Here is a 20944-nt window from a genome sequence, read left to right on the forward strand (position 1 = left end):
GGAACTGCAGATGCTGGAGAATCTGAGATAACAAGGTGTAGAGGTGGCTGAGCACTGCAGGCCAAGTAGCATCAGAGGAGCCGGAAGGCTGACGTTTCGCGTCTAGACCCTTCTTCAGAAAAGGGTCTTTCTGAAGAAGGGTCTAGACCCGAAACGTCAGCTTTCCTGCTCCTCTGATGCTGCTTGGCCTGCTGTGTTCATCCAGCTCTACACCTTGTTATCTCAGATTCTCCAGCATCTGCAGTTCCTACTATCTCTGAAACAGCTTTGGTTCTCTGTTAGTAAATGGCAGAAAATCTGAAACCATTGTTACCACACCTGAAAACATTAGTTGTAGAAAACAGTATAGACTGTGTAGTCAGGGGACAGAAAGCAATGAAGCTGTGTGGAAAGGGTGGTATAATGCACCCACTATGAAGCAGTCCTGCATCCCAAGATCTGTGCAAGGTGTAAAGTATAAAAGGACACTGGGCTCACCAATGCAAGAAATCTTCAAAGATGCAGCTACAATAGAGGATAGCCAAATAGAAGACAAGATTAATAGCAATGAGCAAGGCAGGCCAGACCCAGCAGCCACAGCAATGTAAAGAACTTTTACACCTACACAAGGTTCCACCAGTAATAGAGTCATATAGCACGGATACAGGTCCCGACGTAGCGGTCCATGCTGAACATAATACCACCTGCCTGCTCCTGTCTCATGTCCCTCCAAACATTTCCTATTCATGTACTCACCTAAATTTCTTTTAAAAGTTGTTGATGTGCCCACATCCACCACTTCCTCTTGAAATTCAATCCACATGCAAACCATCCTCTGTGTAAAACAAATTGCCTCTCATTCTTAAAAATATGCACCCTAGTCTTTAAATCCCCTATCATAGGGAAAAGACACCTACCATTAACCCTATGTGTAGCCCACATGATTTAATGAACCTAAAGAAGTCCTTTGGTCCAAAGCCACTAGAGATCTATTTTTCATAGTTGGAGACAACTGCATCTTAGTCATGGATTATTTCATTAAATTTGAAATTGTCCTAGAAATAAAGAACACTTTGTGCTCATCCATGACAGTAACACTGAGTACCATTTGTTTGGTGTACCTGAAGAAATCATTTCTGACAATGGGCCCAGTGTGTCAGGGACATGTGTGCCAAATGGGTTATGAACCAAATCTCCCTGAGCAAATGGTTCATAACTGTTAAATCACTTATCCTGAAGTAGTGGATAACAAAACAAGATTTCATGTCATCATGATACACCCCAGGCTTACCATTTTCAATAGAAAGGCAAGTGAGAATGACATTGCTAAGCCATCTCCCATCCCAATTCTCTGAGATTCAGGACACGTTCCCCAACAAAGAAGGATAAAGATAGAGAATATTGCCCATCATATGATTGGGTGGAGCTTAGTGCTGTCTTGAACATTTCAGAACCATGACCTTATACACCACTGTCCAGCCCCATTCCTGACCCAAGGTCAGAGAATTGATCAAACACAGAAATTGCCAGAGAAACTCAACAGATCTGGCAGCATCTGTGGAAAGAGAGAAGAGTTAACATTTCGTGTTTGGTGACCATTCTTCAGAATTGATGGAAGTTTGGAAACAGTGGTGCATATGCTGAAGATATGATGTTGGGAGGTGGGGGGAGCAAGGAAGGAGCGTGTGATAGATGGAGACAAAGCCCGGAGAGAAAGACAGTTGGGTAGACGAACAAATGGATAAGGGTAAGCTGGGAAGACAGAAAAGCTGATAATGGGGACCATTAGTAGGGGGTGGGTAAGGACATGGAGGAAAGTGCTCAGGCCCTAAAATTATTTAACTGTATACTGAGATTTGAAGGCTGCAGGGTTCCCAAGAGGAAAATGAGGTGCTGTACTTCCAGCTTGTGCTGAGTCTCACTGTAGCAGGCCTGAGACAGATGTTGGCCAGGCAGCATGGTGGCGAAGTGGCAGGCAATTGGAGCCTGAAAATTAAACCCTTTTTTCTCTTCTTTCATTACCATCAGTTTACCATCATTACCATCAGTCCTCAGTCCAAATTGTCACTAGGGATTTTTTTTGTGTGTGTGTTGAACTTATTGAAATTGAAAAGCAATTATTTTCTGAAGATATTTCGATATTATTCTAGATGATGTTTCTCCTAGTTTTACTTTGTCTACCCAACTTGTCAGAACCTATTACTGATTAGGTGATAACTTATTGTGCTTCTCTGAAGGAAACAAAGCAAATGGAATCAGTTGGAGGCTAAAATCCAGTTTCTATCTGGAAAGTACTGAGACGCTTCTATAAGCAAGTTCCTTTAGCACAATTGCTGGGTCAGACCATTAACAATGGTATAATTTTAGGCACATAACATAGAACTGTGTAAACTAAAGCTATGCATACAAATTCGAATTCATGAAGTCCTTCAATTTTCTAAGTTTCTGATGCTGTTGAAACATTAGTTTTAGAAAAAAAAATTGCCATCTCGCTTTATGATAAAATTTGTTTCCACCTTTCCCCACTGAACCTTCAATACATATGAAGGGTAATTATACACTGTTGAATTTGGACGAGCTGCCTGAACATAAATCTGGTAATGCAGCTCCAATGTAAAACTGTTTGAGTTTCTTTTTCAATGAACACCAGTCTGACACTTCGGGGCACATTGAAAATCCACACCTATATTCTTAATATTGTGTAAATAACATGTTCATTTATACTCTGGTCAGGTTCCATTTGGCTGAAAGTATGTAATCTTCAACCCAGCTAATGTCCAGAATTTATCAGACATCACTCCAAACTTCTATCATTCACAATTTCCCTCAATGCGCTAGATGTAATCGGTATAGGACAAACAATTCAGAGATTAGTTGGAAAACAGTGAAATGGAATTTGACAAATTTGTCAGTTTATGAGCTGGAAGCATAAACAGTCGCCATGAAAGATGTCAGATTGACATTACAGAACCAACGTTGTTCAGGAAACGGGACTCGCAATGTGCCCAATTTACATGTAATTCTGATCGCACAATGTCTCTAATGCCTTCTGAAGTGGCCAAGAAATCTGTCCCTTTATATAAAAGACAGCTTTTCTTGTTGCATCTCACTAATTAATACAATTGGTAAGAGGACAGGTACAGCGGGATAAATACAGTTTTAATGCAGATGGCATGTTGCTTTACTCTTGGCAACTGACAGTGCAAGACAACTGAATCATATAATATTACATCAATTTCTGTGAAGGCATGCATATTAGCATAAACATTTATTTAAATTGTTATATCTGACATACTAAGAAATATGCAATCACAACAGCTCTTGTTGAGAAAAGTGATGAATTACTTTTTGCACACAAAAGAAATCAGGAGATGGAAACAGCAACTGAATGAATAAATAGCCAGTTATTCCGCTTTTGGTCTTGTTGTTTAAGAGCAGAATATTAGTCAGAATGATACTACTCTATTTGTTTCACAAGTTTTTTTTATATCAAGCTCAGCTTGTGTATAGCATCCATTGCAACTTTAAAAGAGCAACCCTAATAACATGGTTTTACCTTAGTGATACCGTGAGGTGTCAGACTAGAGTGAAGCTTGAACCAATGATCCTTGTTGACCCAAAGCTAAGCTTGTCACTAACAAGCCAATTTGATACTTAGTAGAATTAGTGACAATGACAAGGTTTTGTTGCTAAAATCTGGAATATTCGCTGGAAAATATACAGCAAACTTGCACATAATAGGCTTTGTGCAATCTAATTAAAGACGGTAACAAGCCCAAGCGAAAGCTTCCTTTAGCATCTCAATAATCGAAATATCAATTACTCTTAATGGCACCTTGTGGTGAAGTATACATGGCATTAATAATATGTTGTAACTCGACAGTGACAAATTTCTAACAAATACAAAAGCTTACCCAGATTTTCTGGGGGGTTATAAAAATAGAAAGTGCCCACTTCTCCAAATTCATAATATCCTTTATATATTCAATAGGTACAGCACGTCAAGGCTAAATTATAAGATAAAAATGATGCAGTAGATTTTAGCAGGGTTTCTTATATAACTTCAGGATAAAATCCACAGAAACAGTGTTAATAATGATTTACATTGTTGGTCCCAGGTCTGACATTCTGCTGCAATTATACTGAGAGATATGGAGAGCCGCTGAAGAAATTTCAGATGGGCATTCTTAAGAACAAGGGAAAATCACTTGACTCAGCCCTTACCCTTCTTTAACATGTCTTTGTCCCTCTTTCTTCCTGAAATGTATTCCTGAAGCCATTACAACTGCCAACTCAAATCCTGTCTCTGAGAAATGCCCAACTGGGTTTGACTTCATGTAGTGACTTTCATGTCCTTAGAACATGTCAAAGTAAATGCTAATGGATGATATTTACCTACCTAAACAATTGGGTGTGGTGCCGCTGACACTAAGGGGAAGATATGATGGAGGGGGTGTGGGGTGCAGCTGACCTTGTGGAGAAGTCTGTCCCGATAGACAGGATGCCAATCCCATTATATCCCAATAATAGACAACCAGAGGCTTGGGTGGTGGAACAGGATTGGAAGGTCTCATGAGGGGAGTACTAGTGGCTTGTTGCCAGGGAGGATGGGTAGGATCAAGGGCTTTGTGGTGGGGAGGATCGGGAGCCTCGAGGTGGTGAGGGTTGGTGACATCAAATTAGGGAGGATTGGGAGTCTCAAGGTGGGCAGTGTCAGGGTCCTTGAGGTGATGAGGATTGGTAGAGATGGGGAGGGTCAGGGACATCAAGATGGGGAGGGTCTGGAACATCGAGATGGGAGGATGGGGACATTGAGGTGGGAGGATCAGGCAAATCGTGGTGGGGAGGATCAGGGACATCGAGGCGGGGATGGTTGGGGACCTCAAGTGGGGTCTCGAGGTGAGCAAGCGATCATGGTTAGGTAATGGGGTGAACCTGAAGTGGTAGTGTACAGATGAGGAGGGAGCTGGGGAGAAGCAGATAGAGGCTTCATGGTGTTGTGGAGAAGGCGCAGTTGGAGACCTGTTGGTGGTATGAGAGGGATGTCAGAGACCTGGTACTATGATTGGCTGGGTAGAGGATTATGGTGTCAAAACCCAATTGCTTCTTAGGCACCTTTATCCAGAAGGAAGGTGTGAAGGGGCTTAAGTCTTCAATCCACCACATTGAAACTGCTGCAATTCCCAATGCTCATGTCATCAAATTGCAGTAAATAATCTTGATGATATCTGACTATTGCTGTGCAGAACAGCATCTTTTGACATGTGACTTAGCGAGCCTGGGACTAACTTTGGCTTCCTTCCTCCCATGTGAAGCTGTTGAAATGTGAGGTTGCCTGTCATTCCATCATTTGCCAATATATTCAGTTGTATGTTCCTCTGATGAGCTCTGATTTCTTTTTTCAATCATCACTCTAGTCTTTTTTTATAGAATCCCTACAGTGTGGAAACAGGATATTCAGCCCAACTAGTCCACGCCGCCCCTCTGAAGAGCATCCCACCAGACTCATTCCCCTACCCCTGCATTTCCCCATGTCTCACCCACCTAACCTAAACATCCCTGGACACTACGGGCCATTTAGCATGGCCATAGTTCTGCACCTTATGTGGGCAATGAAAAACACACTAACTCTTTAAAACTGAAATGTTGCTTTCCGCTCCCCCAAATCTAAAACCAATATTCCTGAGTAAATAAAATGTTTCCCTTAAACTTACAACCATGATTGAATTGGAAACCTCCACCAGTCAATCAAAGGGGGCCCAGAAGCCTGAGAAAAGGTTACACATTTCAGGATATTTTGAGCTCCACATCACCCAAAAATCATGGTGTGTTTTGAACAACTATTTAATGGATTTGTTAGACTAAATGTCTATTTTTTGCTTTCCTATTTTTATTATGACACATCATTTTGATGTTAAGAACATGAAGGAACTTAATATTTTGCTTTATAAGTCTCTGACACGGCCAATTGGTGACCTTAAGATAAAACATTGGTTCAACCTACTTTTGGCATTGGATGCCATCTTAGTATGGGAGGTGAAAGCTGCAGGGAATGACCAGCCAGAGGAGTGTTAAGAGGCTGATTGTAATGAGTACATAAAGTCTGGGTGGGGCAAATGTTGCAGGACAGCACTGAACTTATGAGTTAGCAATCAGTTGGAGGGTGGAATAGCTGAAGATTGGGAGCAGGACATCCAAACTCATCCTCTAAATGTTTGTGCATGGCCTGCAGGCAAACTGGAGAATAAAATGATAAGGGATATGAACCCTCTCACAAAATAAAACAGACACTTATGGGTTGAAGGAAAAGACAGTGATACAATTAACAAGTACATTCCATAGCAGGAAGACCAGACTAACCTTCTCCTCTAAGATGGGCTCACAGTGGGAGTAATTGATTCTAGAGGCCCACGTTCCATTTCCAGTACATTCTCTGTACACACTTCCTGTAAAAGTGAAAGAAAATCATATGATCAGGTCTTGACAAGAAGGGTCCTGACCCGAAATGTCAACTTTCCTGCTCCTCTGATGCTGCCTGGCCTGCTGTGCTTCTCCAGTTCCACACTGTGTTATCTCTGACTCCAGCATCGGCAGTTCTTGCTATCTCTGTAAAGTTATTATGTTTTATTCATTCAGGGGATGTGGGCATTGCTGGTTGGGCCAGCATTTATTGTCCATCCCTAGGTGCCCTGAAGAAAGTAATGGTGAGCTGCCTCCTTGAACCACTGCAGTCCATGTGCATTCATTATTTTGATAAATAAGAAGTGTTTTTTTTATGATAAACTTTTTTGAAGTTTAGTCAATTTTATAGTATAGCAAACTGCAGCAAATTTGAACATGGACATTCCCACAAATGGCAAATAAAAAATTTAAAAATGAGAACACCATCTGTTTTAGATACTATTTGCGGGATAAATGTTTATTAGAACAGCAGGGTGAAAGCCCCGCCAACATCTTTGAAATAGTGCCATGCAGTGATGTAGTGCTATTATAGTGACTAGAGAGGCTGGTTTAGTACTTCATCTGAAAGATGACATGTTTCGATCGTACAACTCTCCTTTAGTACCACGCTAATGTGCACTTTTTTTCATAAAACAAATCAGAGAAATGCAGAGAAAGTGAAAGTAGCAGATAACTCTTTATAATCAATGTATTTCACACTGGCACCCAAAACAAATGTCTAACCTATTTTTCGTCTTCCGTTTGCCATTTTTGACCTTAAATCTTTTCCTTAAACCTTCCCAGACTGAATTGTTTGTTTTGTAAGCATCAAATATGGGACGGTAAAAGAAAATCCTATTTCTTAATTTTGCTAAAATACAATGTAGAAATCATGAGCTATGCTGCATTTTCATTCCAGCATTTCATTTCTTTGAAAATACATTAATCAGGGTTAAACTGCTTCTGTTTCTTGCAGTAGACTGCCCTGCTAATCATTGCACTTGACAGTAGATGTGAACTTATTTCATGCTTTGAAAATATTTCAAATCCTACTGTAACTGAGAAGCGTGCTGGTACTTTGAAGGACTGACTCTATGTAAGAGTTAAGGAGCCACGGCAGCCATGGAGGACTTTCACAAGTTTCTTTTTGTAGCAATATGACAAAGAAAAAGAACTTCACTGGGTGCTAACCTGACAAGGTAATTGCCTGCTCTTTATAGAATCTGCTTAATTTTAGTTCAATTGGGAATGAAAATCAGGGAGGTTCTATAATAGTCCAACTGCCCTTCACTTCAAAGTTCAGCCAGGTTTCTTATCGTTGATTATCATCCAGCAGTTCCCTCTGAAACAAGTGAATCTCAGAATAGAACACTACATTCAACCATGGGGTTGATTATACCATTAAGGCTCACGTAAGGCAAGTTGCCATTTGGATGTCATGCTATTAACCTGGGGCTTTGGAGCTGTCATCCCACTAAGGCAGAGAGAGAGGCAGAAAAACACACCCCCTGCAGAAAGGGATAAAGTGTTGTAGCATTCCTTTAAACTCGATCTCTCAGTAAAAGTACAAAACATGGTAATAGATCAATGGAGCATTTCATAACGCATCAAACATAATGGCTCTAGGTTATATCTGTCAATGTGCGTAACCTTACAGCTCTAGAAGGTTCCACTTCACTGACCCATATGCAATTAAGTACAATTCTCTATTGAACAAGACTTTCAGTCATCCATAATGTCAAATAAGCTTTACTGAATGTATATCAAAGTTAAATCTAAATTTTATTTTGTCCTCGCCTGGTGATAGACAGCCAGTCTCTGTTTCATTGGAGGTAGAACATGTGCCCACTGGAGGATAAGGTAATTTAGAGTGAGTGATTGCATATAAAGGGGTTGAACTGTTGCAGCCTCACTTGGCAGAGCTGGGGTCATTATCTTCAGACATTAAAAACTGTGTATATGCTGTGGTACTGTGGCATCTGTACCTGGCTGACCTGCTATATAAAACTCCAGCAACACAGGCTGATAGCTCGGGCTACTGATAACTGGAATACAAAAGTGTCCAGGCTCACAATACTTGAAACAGCCACTTTAGATGTACCAACAGGATACATCATGGGTAGAGCTCAGGAATAGGAAAGGTGAAATCACAATGCTGAGGGAATACAACAGGCCTCCCTGCATCCCCTAGATTGACTGGGACTCACTATGTGCTAGTGGCTTGGATGGGGCAGAATTTGTAAGGACCATTCAGGAGGGATTCTTGACACAGTACGTAAACAGTCCAACCAGGGAAGGGGTTATACTGGGATAACAAGGTGTAGAGCTGTTTGAACACAACAGGCCAAGCAGCATCAGAGGAGCAGGAAAGCTGACGTTTTGGGTCTGGACCCTTCTTCAGAAATGGGGGAGGGGAAGGGGATTCTGAAATAAATAGAGAGAGAGGGGAAGGCGGATGGAAGCTGGATAAAGGAGCAGATAGGTGGAGAGGAGACAGACAGGTGAAAGAGGCAGGGATGGAGCCAGTAAAGGTGAGTGTAGGTGGGGAGTTAGGGTGGTTAGGGAGTTAGGGGTTATACTGGACCTGGTTTTGGGAAATGAGCCCAGTCAAGTAAGTAAAGTTTCAGTGGGGGAACATCTTGGGAATAGTGACCATAATACCATGAGTTTTAGGATACCCATGGATAGGGAAAACAGCAGTGCTCGGGTGATGGTGTTAAATTGGGGGAAGACGAACTACAACAATATTAGGCAGGAACTGAAGAATTTTGAGTGGAGGCGGCTATTTGAGGGTAAATGTACATCTGACATGTGGGTGTGTTTCAAACGGCAGTTGATAAGAGTTCAGGACAGGCACATTCCTGTGGGAATGAAGGATAGGTATGGCACGTTATGTGAAACTTGGATGACCGGAGATGTTATGACCTTGGTCAGAAAGGAAAAGGAAGCATTGGTAAGGTCTAGAAGGAGGGGAACTGAAGAAGCCCTTGAAGTTTATAAGGAAAGTAGGTAAAAACTTAAAAAGGAATTAGAAGGGCTAAAAGGGGTCATGAAAAGTCATTAGTAAACAGGATTAAGGAGAATCCCAAGGCCTTTTATACATATATAAAAAGGAAGAGAATAGCTAAGGAAAGGGTTGGCCCACTAAAGGACAAAGGAGGGAATCTACGTGTGGAGTCCACTCAAGGACAAAGGAGGGAATCTATGTGTGGAGCCAGAAGGTGCAAGGGGTGGAGTTTAAAAGAGATATGCGAAGCAAATTTTTCACACAAAGGATGGTGAGTGCCTAGAACGGCTGCCAGAAGAGGTGGTGGAAGCAGATACAATAGCTGCATTCAAGAAGCACCTGGACGAATACATGATTAGGACGGGGATAGAGGGATACAGATCCTGTGAAGACAGTTTTACTATGGAAGGGCAAAATGTGGCAGCGCGGGCTTAGAGGACCAAAGGGCCTGTTCCTGTGCTGTATTGTTCTTGTTCTTTGTTCAATAGCTACCCACTGTCCTGAGAATTGTTCCTATGCATGGCCAATTCTTCAGAGGGGGTAGGGAAGGGGATAAATGACCTACAAAGAAATGGTTGTTTTTATTTATGTTTTAATCTAATGCATCTCACAGGAAGTGATGGGATTAGACTTGTTGGCCATTTTACATCCAACTCACTTTATGTTTTATCAAAGTACTATGTTAATGCACAACAATGCAAAGGAAAAGAGGGAAGGAAGAGAAGAAGTGGAAGGAATTTAGCAAGTCATTTATATAGTGCTTCCCATGATCTCAAGGTGCTCCAGGGAATTAAGTAATCTTGAAGTGTAGTCACTGTTGTCATGTTAGAACAGCGGTCAATTTGTGAACAGCAAACTCACACAAACAGCAATGCAATAGGAACCAAAAAAAAGTGTTTTCAGCAACATTGAAATAGTAATAAACGTCTGGACAGAGGCAATTTGGATAACTCCCTCGTTCATCTTCAAAGAAATACCGTGGATTCTTTTACATCCACTCAGGGCCTTGGATGTCATTTCATTTGGGAGATGGTATTTCCAGTAGGCATCACAAACTCAATTCTTGACAGCCATCAATTTCCTCATTTCATTGGTGCGCTTGAGCCCTGGAGTGGGGTTTGACCTCAGAACATTGGGCCTCAGAGGCCAGCATGCAACCCCAGTGAGGACTCCAGCAGGTAGAAAAATGTGCAGTGCCTTATCATTGTCTCATACTTGGGTGTATACTGAGTGTTGTTATTTGGGAATATTATATAGACATTCTCCACACAACAAGATCCCAAAAATTCCAACAAAAGTAATGTCATAGGGGCAGGGTAGGTAATTATCGAGTCAGGTTTGGCAAGATACAGTGAGAAAACACGTCAGACTTCACGGCAACAAATTCTCCAAAAGCTCAACGCAACTTGGTTTTAGCAAAGAAATGCAAGCTTAAACTTTAAGTCTTTTTAATAGTGTTAATTAGGGGATGAATGCTGCCAAGGAAAATGGGAAAATTCTCGACTCTCCTTCTAATGTTATCCTGGTTTGTTGTGTATCTACCTCACAGGTAGATAAGACCTAGGTATAATGTCTCATCTAAATACTACCAGTGTTTTACAATGTTGCACTTCCCCAGTATTAGAGTTGGAGTATTAATCTAAATTATATACTTAAGTCCTAAACCAAAACATACAGATTCAAAGAGAAGTAGACTACAGGCCTAATTGCGTTCCAGCTGCAGTTAGTAAGTGTAACCTTTTGCTCTATTCACCCTCCATCATTAATAATGTTAAATTCTTCCAGAGAAGACCTGGATCGATTTCAAGAGCAACATGAGCAAATTTCTTCTTGGCTACTTAAGGCAATAATTTTTAATGCTTCCAGAGATTTTGCTTCCACTGTCTAGCCTATGTCTTAACTCTTCATATGACAAAAATAACTCTCAATATTAATCTTGATGTGGAAGTGCTGGCATTGGACTGAGGTGGACAAGGTCAGAAATCACATGACACAAGGTTATAGTCCAACAGGTTTATTTGAAATCACAAGCTTTCGGAGCCTCACTCCTTCTTCAGGTGTTAGTGAGACAGGTAGTATCAGACACAGAATTTATATGTAAAAGATCATAGGGTCACATCACTGATAAGGATGCACTAAACAAAGCTAGGATGCTGTTAAATCTTTAATCAGTTAGAAGGTTTTAATTGATAACTATGTGTATGTAAATCCCCGAATTCCTTTGAAGTCCTAAGAGAACTAAAGGTTTTATCAGTGTAAAGAAGAGGTGACATTTTAGGTCAGACAATGCATGTTAGGTGTGAGGCCTTGTTTAGAATCTGTTTGTGTTTTAGTTTGGAGTCAGACTGGTTTATTTCTAAAGTAGGAGTTTATAAAACGCCGTATTGACTGACTGTCCATAAATTGTGTGCTTTTTGAACATAATAGAATGTATCTGCTAATACAAATTCACCCCATAGGTTCACACATGTGTTTGTGTGTGTGTGTGTGTGTGTGTGTGTGTGTGTCTCAGGACAGTGACTTGAAAGGAATTTGGGGACTTACATATACATATTAATCAATTAAAACCTTCTAACTGATTAAAGATTTAACAGCATCTTAGGTTTGTTTAGTACATCCTCATCACTGGTGTGACCTTTTGATCTTTTACTTATAAATTCTGTGTCTGATACTACCTCTCTCACTAACACCAGAAGAAGGAGTGAGGCCCCGAAAGCTTGTGTTTTCAAACAAACCTGTTGGACGCTAACCTGGTGTCATGTGATTTCTGACAAAATTAATCTTAACTTTCTTTTTAATTAGTCCAAACTCATGTCCCCTTGTCTTAACTTAGTAATACAATTTAAAATCCTACATCAGACTTTTATTTATTTTCCCATTAACTATCTTGTATATCACTACAAGGTCACCTCTGATATTTATCATCTAAAATGTTTTTTCAGTCTATCCATACAACTAAGACCTCAAGAAACTAAGGATCAGCCATGTGTGTAAAATTCAATCGTATTTTGGAAATTTAATCCTTTACAGAATCTATCCTTAGAAGTTTAAAATATATTACAGAATGTGTCCTTAAGCTGACAAATGGACTTGTTCTTCAGAAGAGAAGGACAAATGGTCCTTTTCCCACTGGCCATGTTTACTTTCAGTTTTCCAAGGATGCCTAGACTAAATAACATTCTTCAGCCTTCTGTTCTGATGAAGAGTCACTGGACTTGAAATATTGGCTCTGCTTTCTATCCACAGATTCTGCCATACCTACAGAGTTTCGCCAGCAATTTTTGTTTTTGTTCGTATCTCCAGCATCTGCAGTTCATGTTTGATTCTACAGCGTGGGTCGAGGAAGAAAGAGATAAAGTTCACAGAACTTGCCCCGATTCAGGGCCTCACTGGAGTTGAGCAATTATTTAGAAATCTTGGACATGTTCTTCAAAATATCCAGTTTGTTAATTTTAATGAACAGAAAATTGCAGCGATTTCAGGCATGAGTCCTGATATACAAAGCTCCACACCTGAAGTGAACAATCAGAAAACATACCCTCCAGTGTTGACAGGCTGACTGACCTTGGATGTCAATACACACAAGGACATATATACACACACAAAAAAATACTTTCCTGCTGTAAAAAAAAATGGAAATTATACTAATTTATTGTTAAAGGCATCCCAGTTTCAAAAACAGTTAAAAGTCTTTGAAGAGCTGCTGTGTCAAATGGCTAGCCATGAAGTGACAGAATTCATTAGCAGGGCTTAGCCCACATACTATCAGCAGATATTGAATGACTAGCTTAGCTCCATTCATTCAGTTGTTTGAGAGTTATATCTGAAACTTACAGACCAAATAATTCAGGCTCAGCTGGCTTGTTTTCACTCAGGATTGTGTCAGCTTCTGTCAGTTTCTGTAGCAATGTCACCTTACTTGAAACTTTCTAACTTGGGAAATCCATTATTCCTGTTAGATAAGAGCCTCAAGGGAAATGGACGAAAATAGTTAAACAGAGTTGAGGTGTAACCCAGCTAGAATTGAAAAGGCTTCACTGCAGAATTTGAGGATACAGCCTGGCTCTCCAATGCAGCACCAGAAGAGCAATGTACTGCCAAAACGCAGACCATTACATGAGCCATAAACTTCTCCCTGTTCAGTTGGATGTCCAAAATTCACTCAGGACAATGGAGAAAAGATAGAACATTCTGCACAGGAATCTTCCCTCAGCTATTTCCACCAAAAGTAGAATTTGCACATCAGTTCTGTTGAACCTCATTATTTTGGGCAATAAAATAGCATGGTAGCTGCCAGATTCACATACACAATCGGTCCCGCATGCTCTGAGTTTTCTAATGCAATTTGGTTTCTTTCATTACGAGCCCCGGGTGAGGTCATTACAATATATTAAAATAAAGTTTACTGGATGCAGCTCTAGATTTCAGCTGACAGTGTACAAAAGGGGTTAAAATATATTCTGAAACAATGGATATAGTTATGGCTAGGTTAGCTGAAATATGCAGAAAGCAGCTTTTGAGTTCGAGGTGTGTGGAAAAATTAATTACCACTTACAGCAACTGGGAATAACTTTTGGAGCAAATCTTGTTGGAATTCTGCCAGGTATAATCTCCTCAGTATAACATTGAAATGCTAAACAAGATTACAAGCTGAAGTGCTGCAGTGGAACTTGAACTCAGAAATTTCTGATTGGAAGGTAGATCCTGGAGTAACTTATTCACTCACCATGATAGATCATGGCTGGTCTGTACTTCAACTTCATTAACTCTCCTTTATTCCTTGCACTTGAATTTGCTATTTTCTGACTCTGGGGTTCCAAGATCAGCAGGAAGTATTGACAGTTTGTTATGATATTTATCTAAGTAAACTTGTACTAATTGTCCCTTACTTTATAGAGAAATTTTGATTAATAATTACGGAAAATACATTTGGAATTTTGGGTGTAGACTGTGCCCCTATGATAACTTGTCTTTACACAGAGACATCAGACGGGAAATCAAAAATATTGCAGAGAGACACCCATTTATTGAAGGTGGGGTGCATTCTTGGGAGAAATTCTCATTTTGAATCTAATCCAGATGCAGTGATGTGATACTGGGTAATTGGAAGAATTGCATTCCCAATCTTCAACTAAATGGAAACAAAACAAAGGAGACGTAGTGTATTAGCTAGCGAAGAATGAACAACACTGAAATATTCATCACTGTATCATAGCTTAATCTGCAAGATTTATTCAGGCCCATGACAACCATTTAGATCCCAATTAATCTTTGAATGTTCAGAATGATTCTTCCCTTCAGTGTTCTGCCCTTTTCCATTCCTGCCACTAATCACAAACGTTTTTCCCAGCACAAAAAAAATCATTTTTATCCTTCTTCCTTTCTAAAGTTTGCAAAGCATATTGGAGATAGTTGGAACTGCCTATGCTGGAGAATCTGAGATAACAAGGTGTGGAGCTGGATGAACCCAGCAGGCCAAGCAGCATCAGAGGAGCAGGAAAGCTGACGTTTCAGGTCTAGACCCTAGGATATAGTGTGTATGCAAGGCGTGGTCTTATGATATTGACAATACATTTTATGGTGAGCATGGTGTTCACCAAGTCACACATGAGAAACTATTGCTTACTGCTGCCACCTAGCAAAGTTATATTAACTGTGTTCAAGTGGGGAACATTTATTTTCAGGAGGCTTAATGGTCTCCTTAGAGTTGAAATGGCTCCGAGCTGTATGACTTGAGACAGAACCTCAAAGCCAAGTTCACTTTCTATTGCACATTCAATATTTCAAAAACTGAACCAGGAGTTTCCATATTATACCAGATCACAGTTAATGATGGCTCATGAAATAAACTTGAAGCAATGGAGCTCTTAACAGTGAAATGTTATCTTTCATCACTTGACTCTTATGATCTTGTGTTATTTTGACTCCAGCTAACCCTATAAGCCAAATTCCTATATAAAAACTGAGAAAACAGAGGGAAGTAGTTCTGAAATATTGCCCATTTGGTTAAGCTGATTAAGCTCCAGTGACACTGTTGTTCATACTGAGCAGCCCCTAAGTCATGATGCTGTCAAAGTGTCGATTTGGAAGAATGAGATGTATCCTCATATTGGATACACTATATTGGACAAAGAGAAACAATGCTGGATTTATATGGGGTTTACAGGAAGGTGACCATAAAATGCGACGGGCGCAAGCCTGCTGCTTAACCATCACACCGCTACTTCACCAATGGCAGGGGATGTGTCAGGTATGTCACCCAATGTTGGGCCAATTGAGGCCCTTAGTTAGCCACTGAATAGTCACTTAGAAGACTCAGCCCTCTGCCATTGGATATGTTCCCCAAATGTCCAGCCTAGTATCATCAGCCGTATAGGCTTGTAGGGTAAGGGGCAAAGGTTGCCTTTTTAATGGGATCACCAGAACCATTAGATCATCTTCCATCTTACCATCTACCAGTTTTCCACCACCACACCTGTGCACCTGAAACCCCTACTTCTGCCATGACCTCCAAGCCTGAGCATTCTAGTCTAGCCCCTGACTAACCCTCTTCCATATTCTCTCCTTCCTAAGTTACCTTTCACTATGGCTCAATTGGCCCTGGTGATTGGAGGCTGGTTGCATTCCCAATAGTGGCCCAGTTATGCTCCTTAGACCCAGGAGAAGCCTGTCATTTGATCAAAATTTTGGTCTAATATCTTCTTATGTGGCCCTGTGTCAAGATTTGTCAGATTATGTTTTTCACGCAGGACACTGGACACTTTGCTCTGTCAAATGTCCTATATAAGTGTAAGTTGCTGTTATTGTTGTAGACAGACCAATGTCCATTTCTGACTGAAATGTTATTTGCTCCTGAGTTACAAATGAGGTTTGTAATTAAAAAAGAACGAAGTAGATTTTGTACTGCTTGACAGGTACAGATTGGTTTCACATTTTAAATTGAGATGTATTGAATTTGGTTGGATGTTTAAATGAGTTTTACTGTCCCATGAGGAAGTATTAATGCTTCTGTCAAAAAAATCTCAATTCAGACTCAATCTCAATCTTTCTACAGCTTGTACTGATTTACCTTGACCAGCAATTCTGAGTAATATAGGAATGAAAGATGATCATGCAGGAAATTGGACAAAACAAATGCAGTCTATCAGACTGATAGAGTCAATGATATAGTCTGAAAAATCCAGTGTATTGCTTACTTCTTTAATCCTCAATCAATGTTATTGCAATCTGTTCTACTTCCCTGTGACTTTGTCAACACTGTCATCTTCCATTGTCTCACTGGTCAATTGATCACACATATTAACAACCCTCCACTTCAAGTTAATGAACCCAGGCAGTCTTCATTTTTTATATCTGAACTCAAATCTTTGTCTCTTCTTTTAAACTTTCTGGTTACGCCAAACAGTGGGTCATACTACAGTGAGACCTCCCTGAATCTTTGTTTTTCCCGAGTAAACATTCACCACGACCACTACCGGAGACTTTTAACCAGAGCTTTGATGCATTGCAGTTCAACAACCGTAGAAACTGAAAGTTAAAGATACACCATGTTCTGGAATAACCTTTACTGAGTTTGTGAACATATGAGATGATGACAAGAATTGAATATTTTCTGAGAAAGGTCATATACGGCTTTCCTGCCTTCCATAACATCAGCGAAATTTATCATTTAGTATTGGCTATTCAGTGCTATGAACCTATCCTCACCGAGTACATGAAGGTACAATTCAAATATATGACTCTTGAAGAACGTAAGAAATCTAACACGTGTTTCTAAAGGAATCAATCATGTTAACTGTGACGTGCTGTTTTCTGAAACAAGAAAACAATAAATACAGTTAACGTTTTGAGTTTGATATGATTCTTCTTCTTGAGTCGCACAAAATGTTAACTGTTCCTCTCTCCAGAGATGTGGCCAGGCCTGCTGAGTTTCTACAGCATTCTCTAGTTTTGTTTCAGATATTCATCATCTGTAGTATTTTGCTTTTAGTACAAACTGTTTCCTCCTGTTCAGAACAGTAAAACTAGAGGATATTGTTGCTCCGTGAAATGTGGGTTGTGGATCCAGAAAGGCCAGAGCTGGGACCCCAGCAGAGATGCTGAAGGAGATGATCAATTAGAAGCCTCCTCCAGGAGCCCAGTCCAACTAAGGATAGTGTGTGTGGGTCCCAAAGCAGGAGGGCAAACTAATGCCAACCTATGCTCCTGACATCCCTCCAAGTGGCCTTTATAATCTCTATTCTAACTTAGTGCCAGCTCATGCAACCCATAATCCTCGCTACCTTTTTCTCTTTACAATTACCATGCCAACTTTCCCAGTGTCCTTCATGGGCAGATCTCATGATCCATAAAAGAATCTATTGTTGAATTCACTATTTCAAAAAAAATATCCACCCTTATTACCCAGATGTAAAACTTAGCAAAATTCATGAATGATATATTCTGGTACAATTGGCTTGTATACATCCAAATGGAGCACTGGTTGATGCATGTTTTACACATGTTTATGAATAACTTTCCAATTTCTTTTCGACTTAAAACAATATCAAAGGACACCTTAGCCCTCCCAAAGGCTACCTGACCTCTCTCAAAGGTGTTTTGGAACCTACCCAAAGAGGACCTGTTGTACAAGGTAGCAATCCTGAAAGATTTAATGTTAGATTTACATTAAACTTCACTTAATCTGCCCAAGTAATACTTGAGTGGGGAAAAGACAGAACAGATCAGGATATTTAGAGTGAAGACCTATATCCTAGGCTCCTCATCAGCTTAGTAACCATGTGTAACTTCCGAATGTAACTTGTACATGATTACGATTTTGCAATAAACTTCAATTTTTAAGGCAAGGCTCTCTCAATTTCCTCTACTATAAATCTAGTAGGACTTTAGACCTAGTCAAGGAAGGATCACGGTGGCAGCAAATTGTTCCAACCACTAGCTGGTACTGGTTGGCATCACAACAGTCCAGCAATTTCTGACCTTTTCCTTAGCAGGTTTAAAGTGCATAATATGTATTGGAAATCTCACTAGCAAAAATCAGATCAGACTAAGCAATTGCACTTTAACAAATGTAGCTACATCTGTCAACTGTAGATTTGGACTTTAGAATTCATCCACCCCTGTTGAAAACGATAGCTATCATATTCGGGAGCAGGACTTCTGGATTTGGGTATTCACCACTATTTTTGTATCAGTGGAGTGATCTCTGCCTTGACTAAAATTCAATCATCAGTCTCTATTTCTAAGGCATTGCTTTCAGCTTCAATTCATCATCCACAGCTGGCTGTTCTGGACTTTCTCCTCAGCTACCGTAATGATAGCTTCATCAAAGGCAAAACAAATCGTTTGCTATTTTAATATCAGCCAGATCTCAAGACCAGTTAAAAACCGAAAGAACTGCCAATGCTATAAATCAGGAACAAAAACAGACGTTGCTGGAAAAGCTCAGCAGGTCTGGCAGCATCCGTGAAGAAAAAGTCAGAGTTAACGTTTCGGGTCTGGTGACCCTTCCTCAGAACTTCCTCAGTTGCTGATATTTGACTGAATAAACTCTTTGTTGTCCAAGAACTGGAATTAAAAAGTTTAAAAGTTCATCTCATTGATTTACAGGACTTCACTAAAAATAAGAAAAACATGTAAATAATGTTTGAATGTCATTTTGCTAAAGGTCATTATACTTCTGTTGGATTTATTTAATCCTCTCAGCCACTGATATTATTTTTATTACTGACTATATTCCATTCCTAAACCTTTTTGTTTTCTCCCTAAATATCCTTCTTTCTCTTTCCACTTTTAAGGTATTGCTTAATGTCTACCTCATGAGCAAGCTTTTGGCCATCTTGGCTCAGTGTTTATTTTTTGCAGGATTATCCTCCTGCAAAGCATTTGGAACATTATACTATATTAAAGCCGCGATATGAATCAAATTGGTATAATTGTTGTAAAGCAGCACTGCCCAGTACTTACTTACATTGATGTCAGAACATTTTACTGAGACACAAGGGTCACAGGAATCAAACATCAGAGTTCAAGTTTTAATACTAAAACCTGAACTCTGTGACCCCTGATCTCTTCAAGAGGAACTTCCCACTAGTAGTACAGAATTGTGGAGTCTCTGCTGTAGGTGGCTAATGGTGATTCATTACACTGGCATTTGCAGTTTAATTCACAAAATTAACAGCAGCTCACACACAGTTTTGAAAGCAAGCAATTTGCTTTATTTGGGTAGGTCGAGCACTTACAAGTGATTTGCCTCAACAAAAAAAAATTGTTGTCTAGGCCTAGAGCTGAGTGTCTCATGACATGGGAACTACAATATACACTTGTAAGGTCAAAATTTCTACCAGAATGAGGGGAGTGACTCTTGATTAAATTTCTGCATGTGTCAGTTCACAGAGCAGAAACAGGAAGAACAATCTAAATCACAGTGGTCCAGAAAGTCCTACCAGACAGTGAAAGCGCAGTTTGCATGCAACTATGGTTTCTGTTGTTCTTATGATGGAATGACAGCAATAGAAAAGGAACAGACTGAAGGAATTCTGAGACCAGACATCTGTTTGGTTTGTGAACACCCCTGGGCTGAGCAGAAGCATCGAACTCCAGATGTACATGTAATAGAAAGTTACAGAACAATATCGTCCACATCATTTTTAAGTCTTTATTTATTCACTTCAAGAGTTGTGGGAATCTCTGGCTGGGCCAGCATTTATTGTCCATTGCTTGTTACCTTTGAGAATGTGGTAGTGAACTGATTTCTTGAATCACTGAAGTTCTTTTGGTGTAGGTACACCCACAATGCTGTTTAGGAGAGAGTTCAAGGATTTCGACCCAACGATGCCAAAGGAATGGTGATATATTTCCACATCAGGATGGTGATTGGCTCGGAGTGAAACTTGCAAAGAACAAAGAAAATTACAGCACAGGAACAGGCCCTTTGGCCCTCCAAGCCTGCGCTGATCCAGATCCTCTATCTAAACCTGTCACCTATTTTCCAAGGATCTGTATCCCTCTGCTCCCTGCCCATTCATGTATCTGTCTAGATGCATCTTAAATGACGCTATCGTGCCCGCCTCTACCACCTCCGCTGGCAACGTGTTCCAGACACCCACCACCCTCTGCGTAAAGAACTTTCCACGCATATCTCCCTTAAACTTTTCCCCTCTCACCTTGAAATCGTGACCCCTAGTAATTGAGTCCCCCACTCTGGGAAAAAGCTTCTTGCTATCCACCCTGTCTAGACCTCTCATGATTTTGTAGACCTCAATCAGTCCCCCCTCAACCTCTGTCTTTCTAATGTAAATAATCCTAATCTACTCAACCTCTCTTCATAGCTGGCATCCTCCATACCAGGCAACATCCTGGTGAACCTCCTCTGCACCCTCACCAAAGCATCCACGTCCTTTTGGTAATGTGGTGACCAGAACTGTACGCAGTATTCCAAAAGTGGTCGAACCAAAGTCCTACACAACTGTAACATGACCTGCCAACTCTTGTACTCAATACCCTGTCCAATGAATG

At 40.3% G+C, this 20944-nt stretch overlaps 1 protein-coding gene across 1 annotated transcript in view; it reads right to left on the reverse strand.

Moving 5' to 3' along the window:
• LOC109935666 (corticotropin-releasing factor receptor 2) overlaps positions 1 to 20944 on the reverse strand; it is a 144378-nt gene that overhangs the window by 69973 nt on the left and 53461 nt on the right. The window contains exon 3 of the mRNA XM_048595924.1: positions 6340 to 6425. Coding sequence (XP_048451881.1) covers positions 6340 to 6425 — 86 coding nt within the window. The remainder of the gene's footprint in view (positions 1 to 6339; positions 6426 to 20944) is intronic.

This window comes from Rhincodon typus, chromosome 4 (assembly GCF_021869965.1).
Source record: "Rhincodon typus isolate 14 chromosome 4, sRhiTyp1.1, whole genome shotgun sequence".
Taxonomy (NCBI): Eukaryota; Metazoa; Chordata; class Chondrichthyes; order Orectolobiformes; family Rhincodontidae; genus Rhincodon; species Rhincodon typus.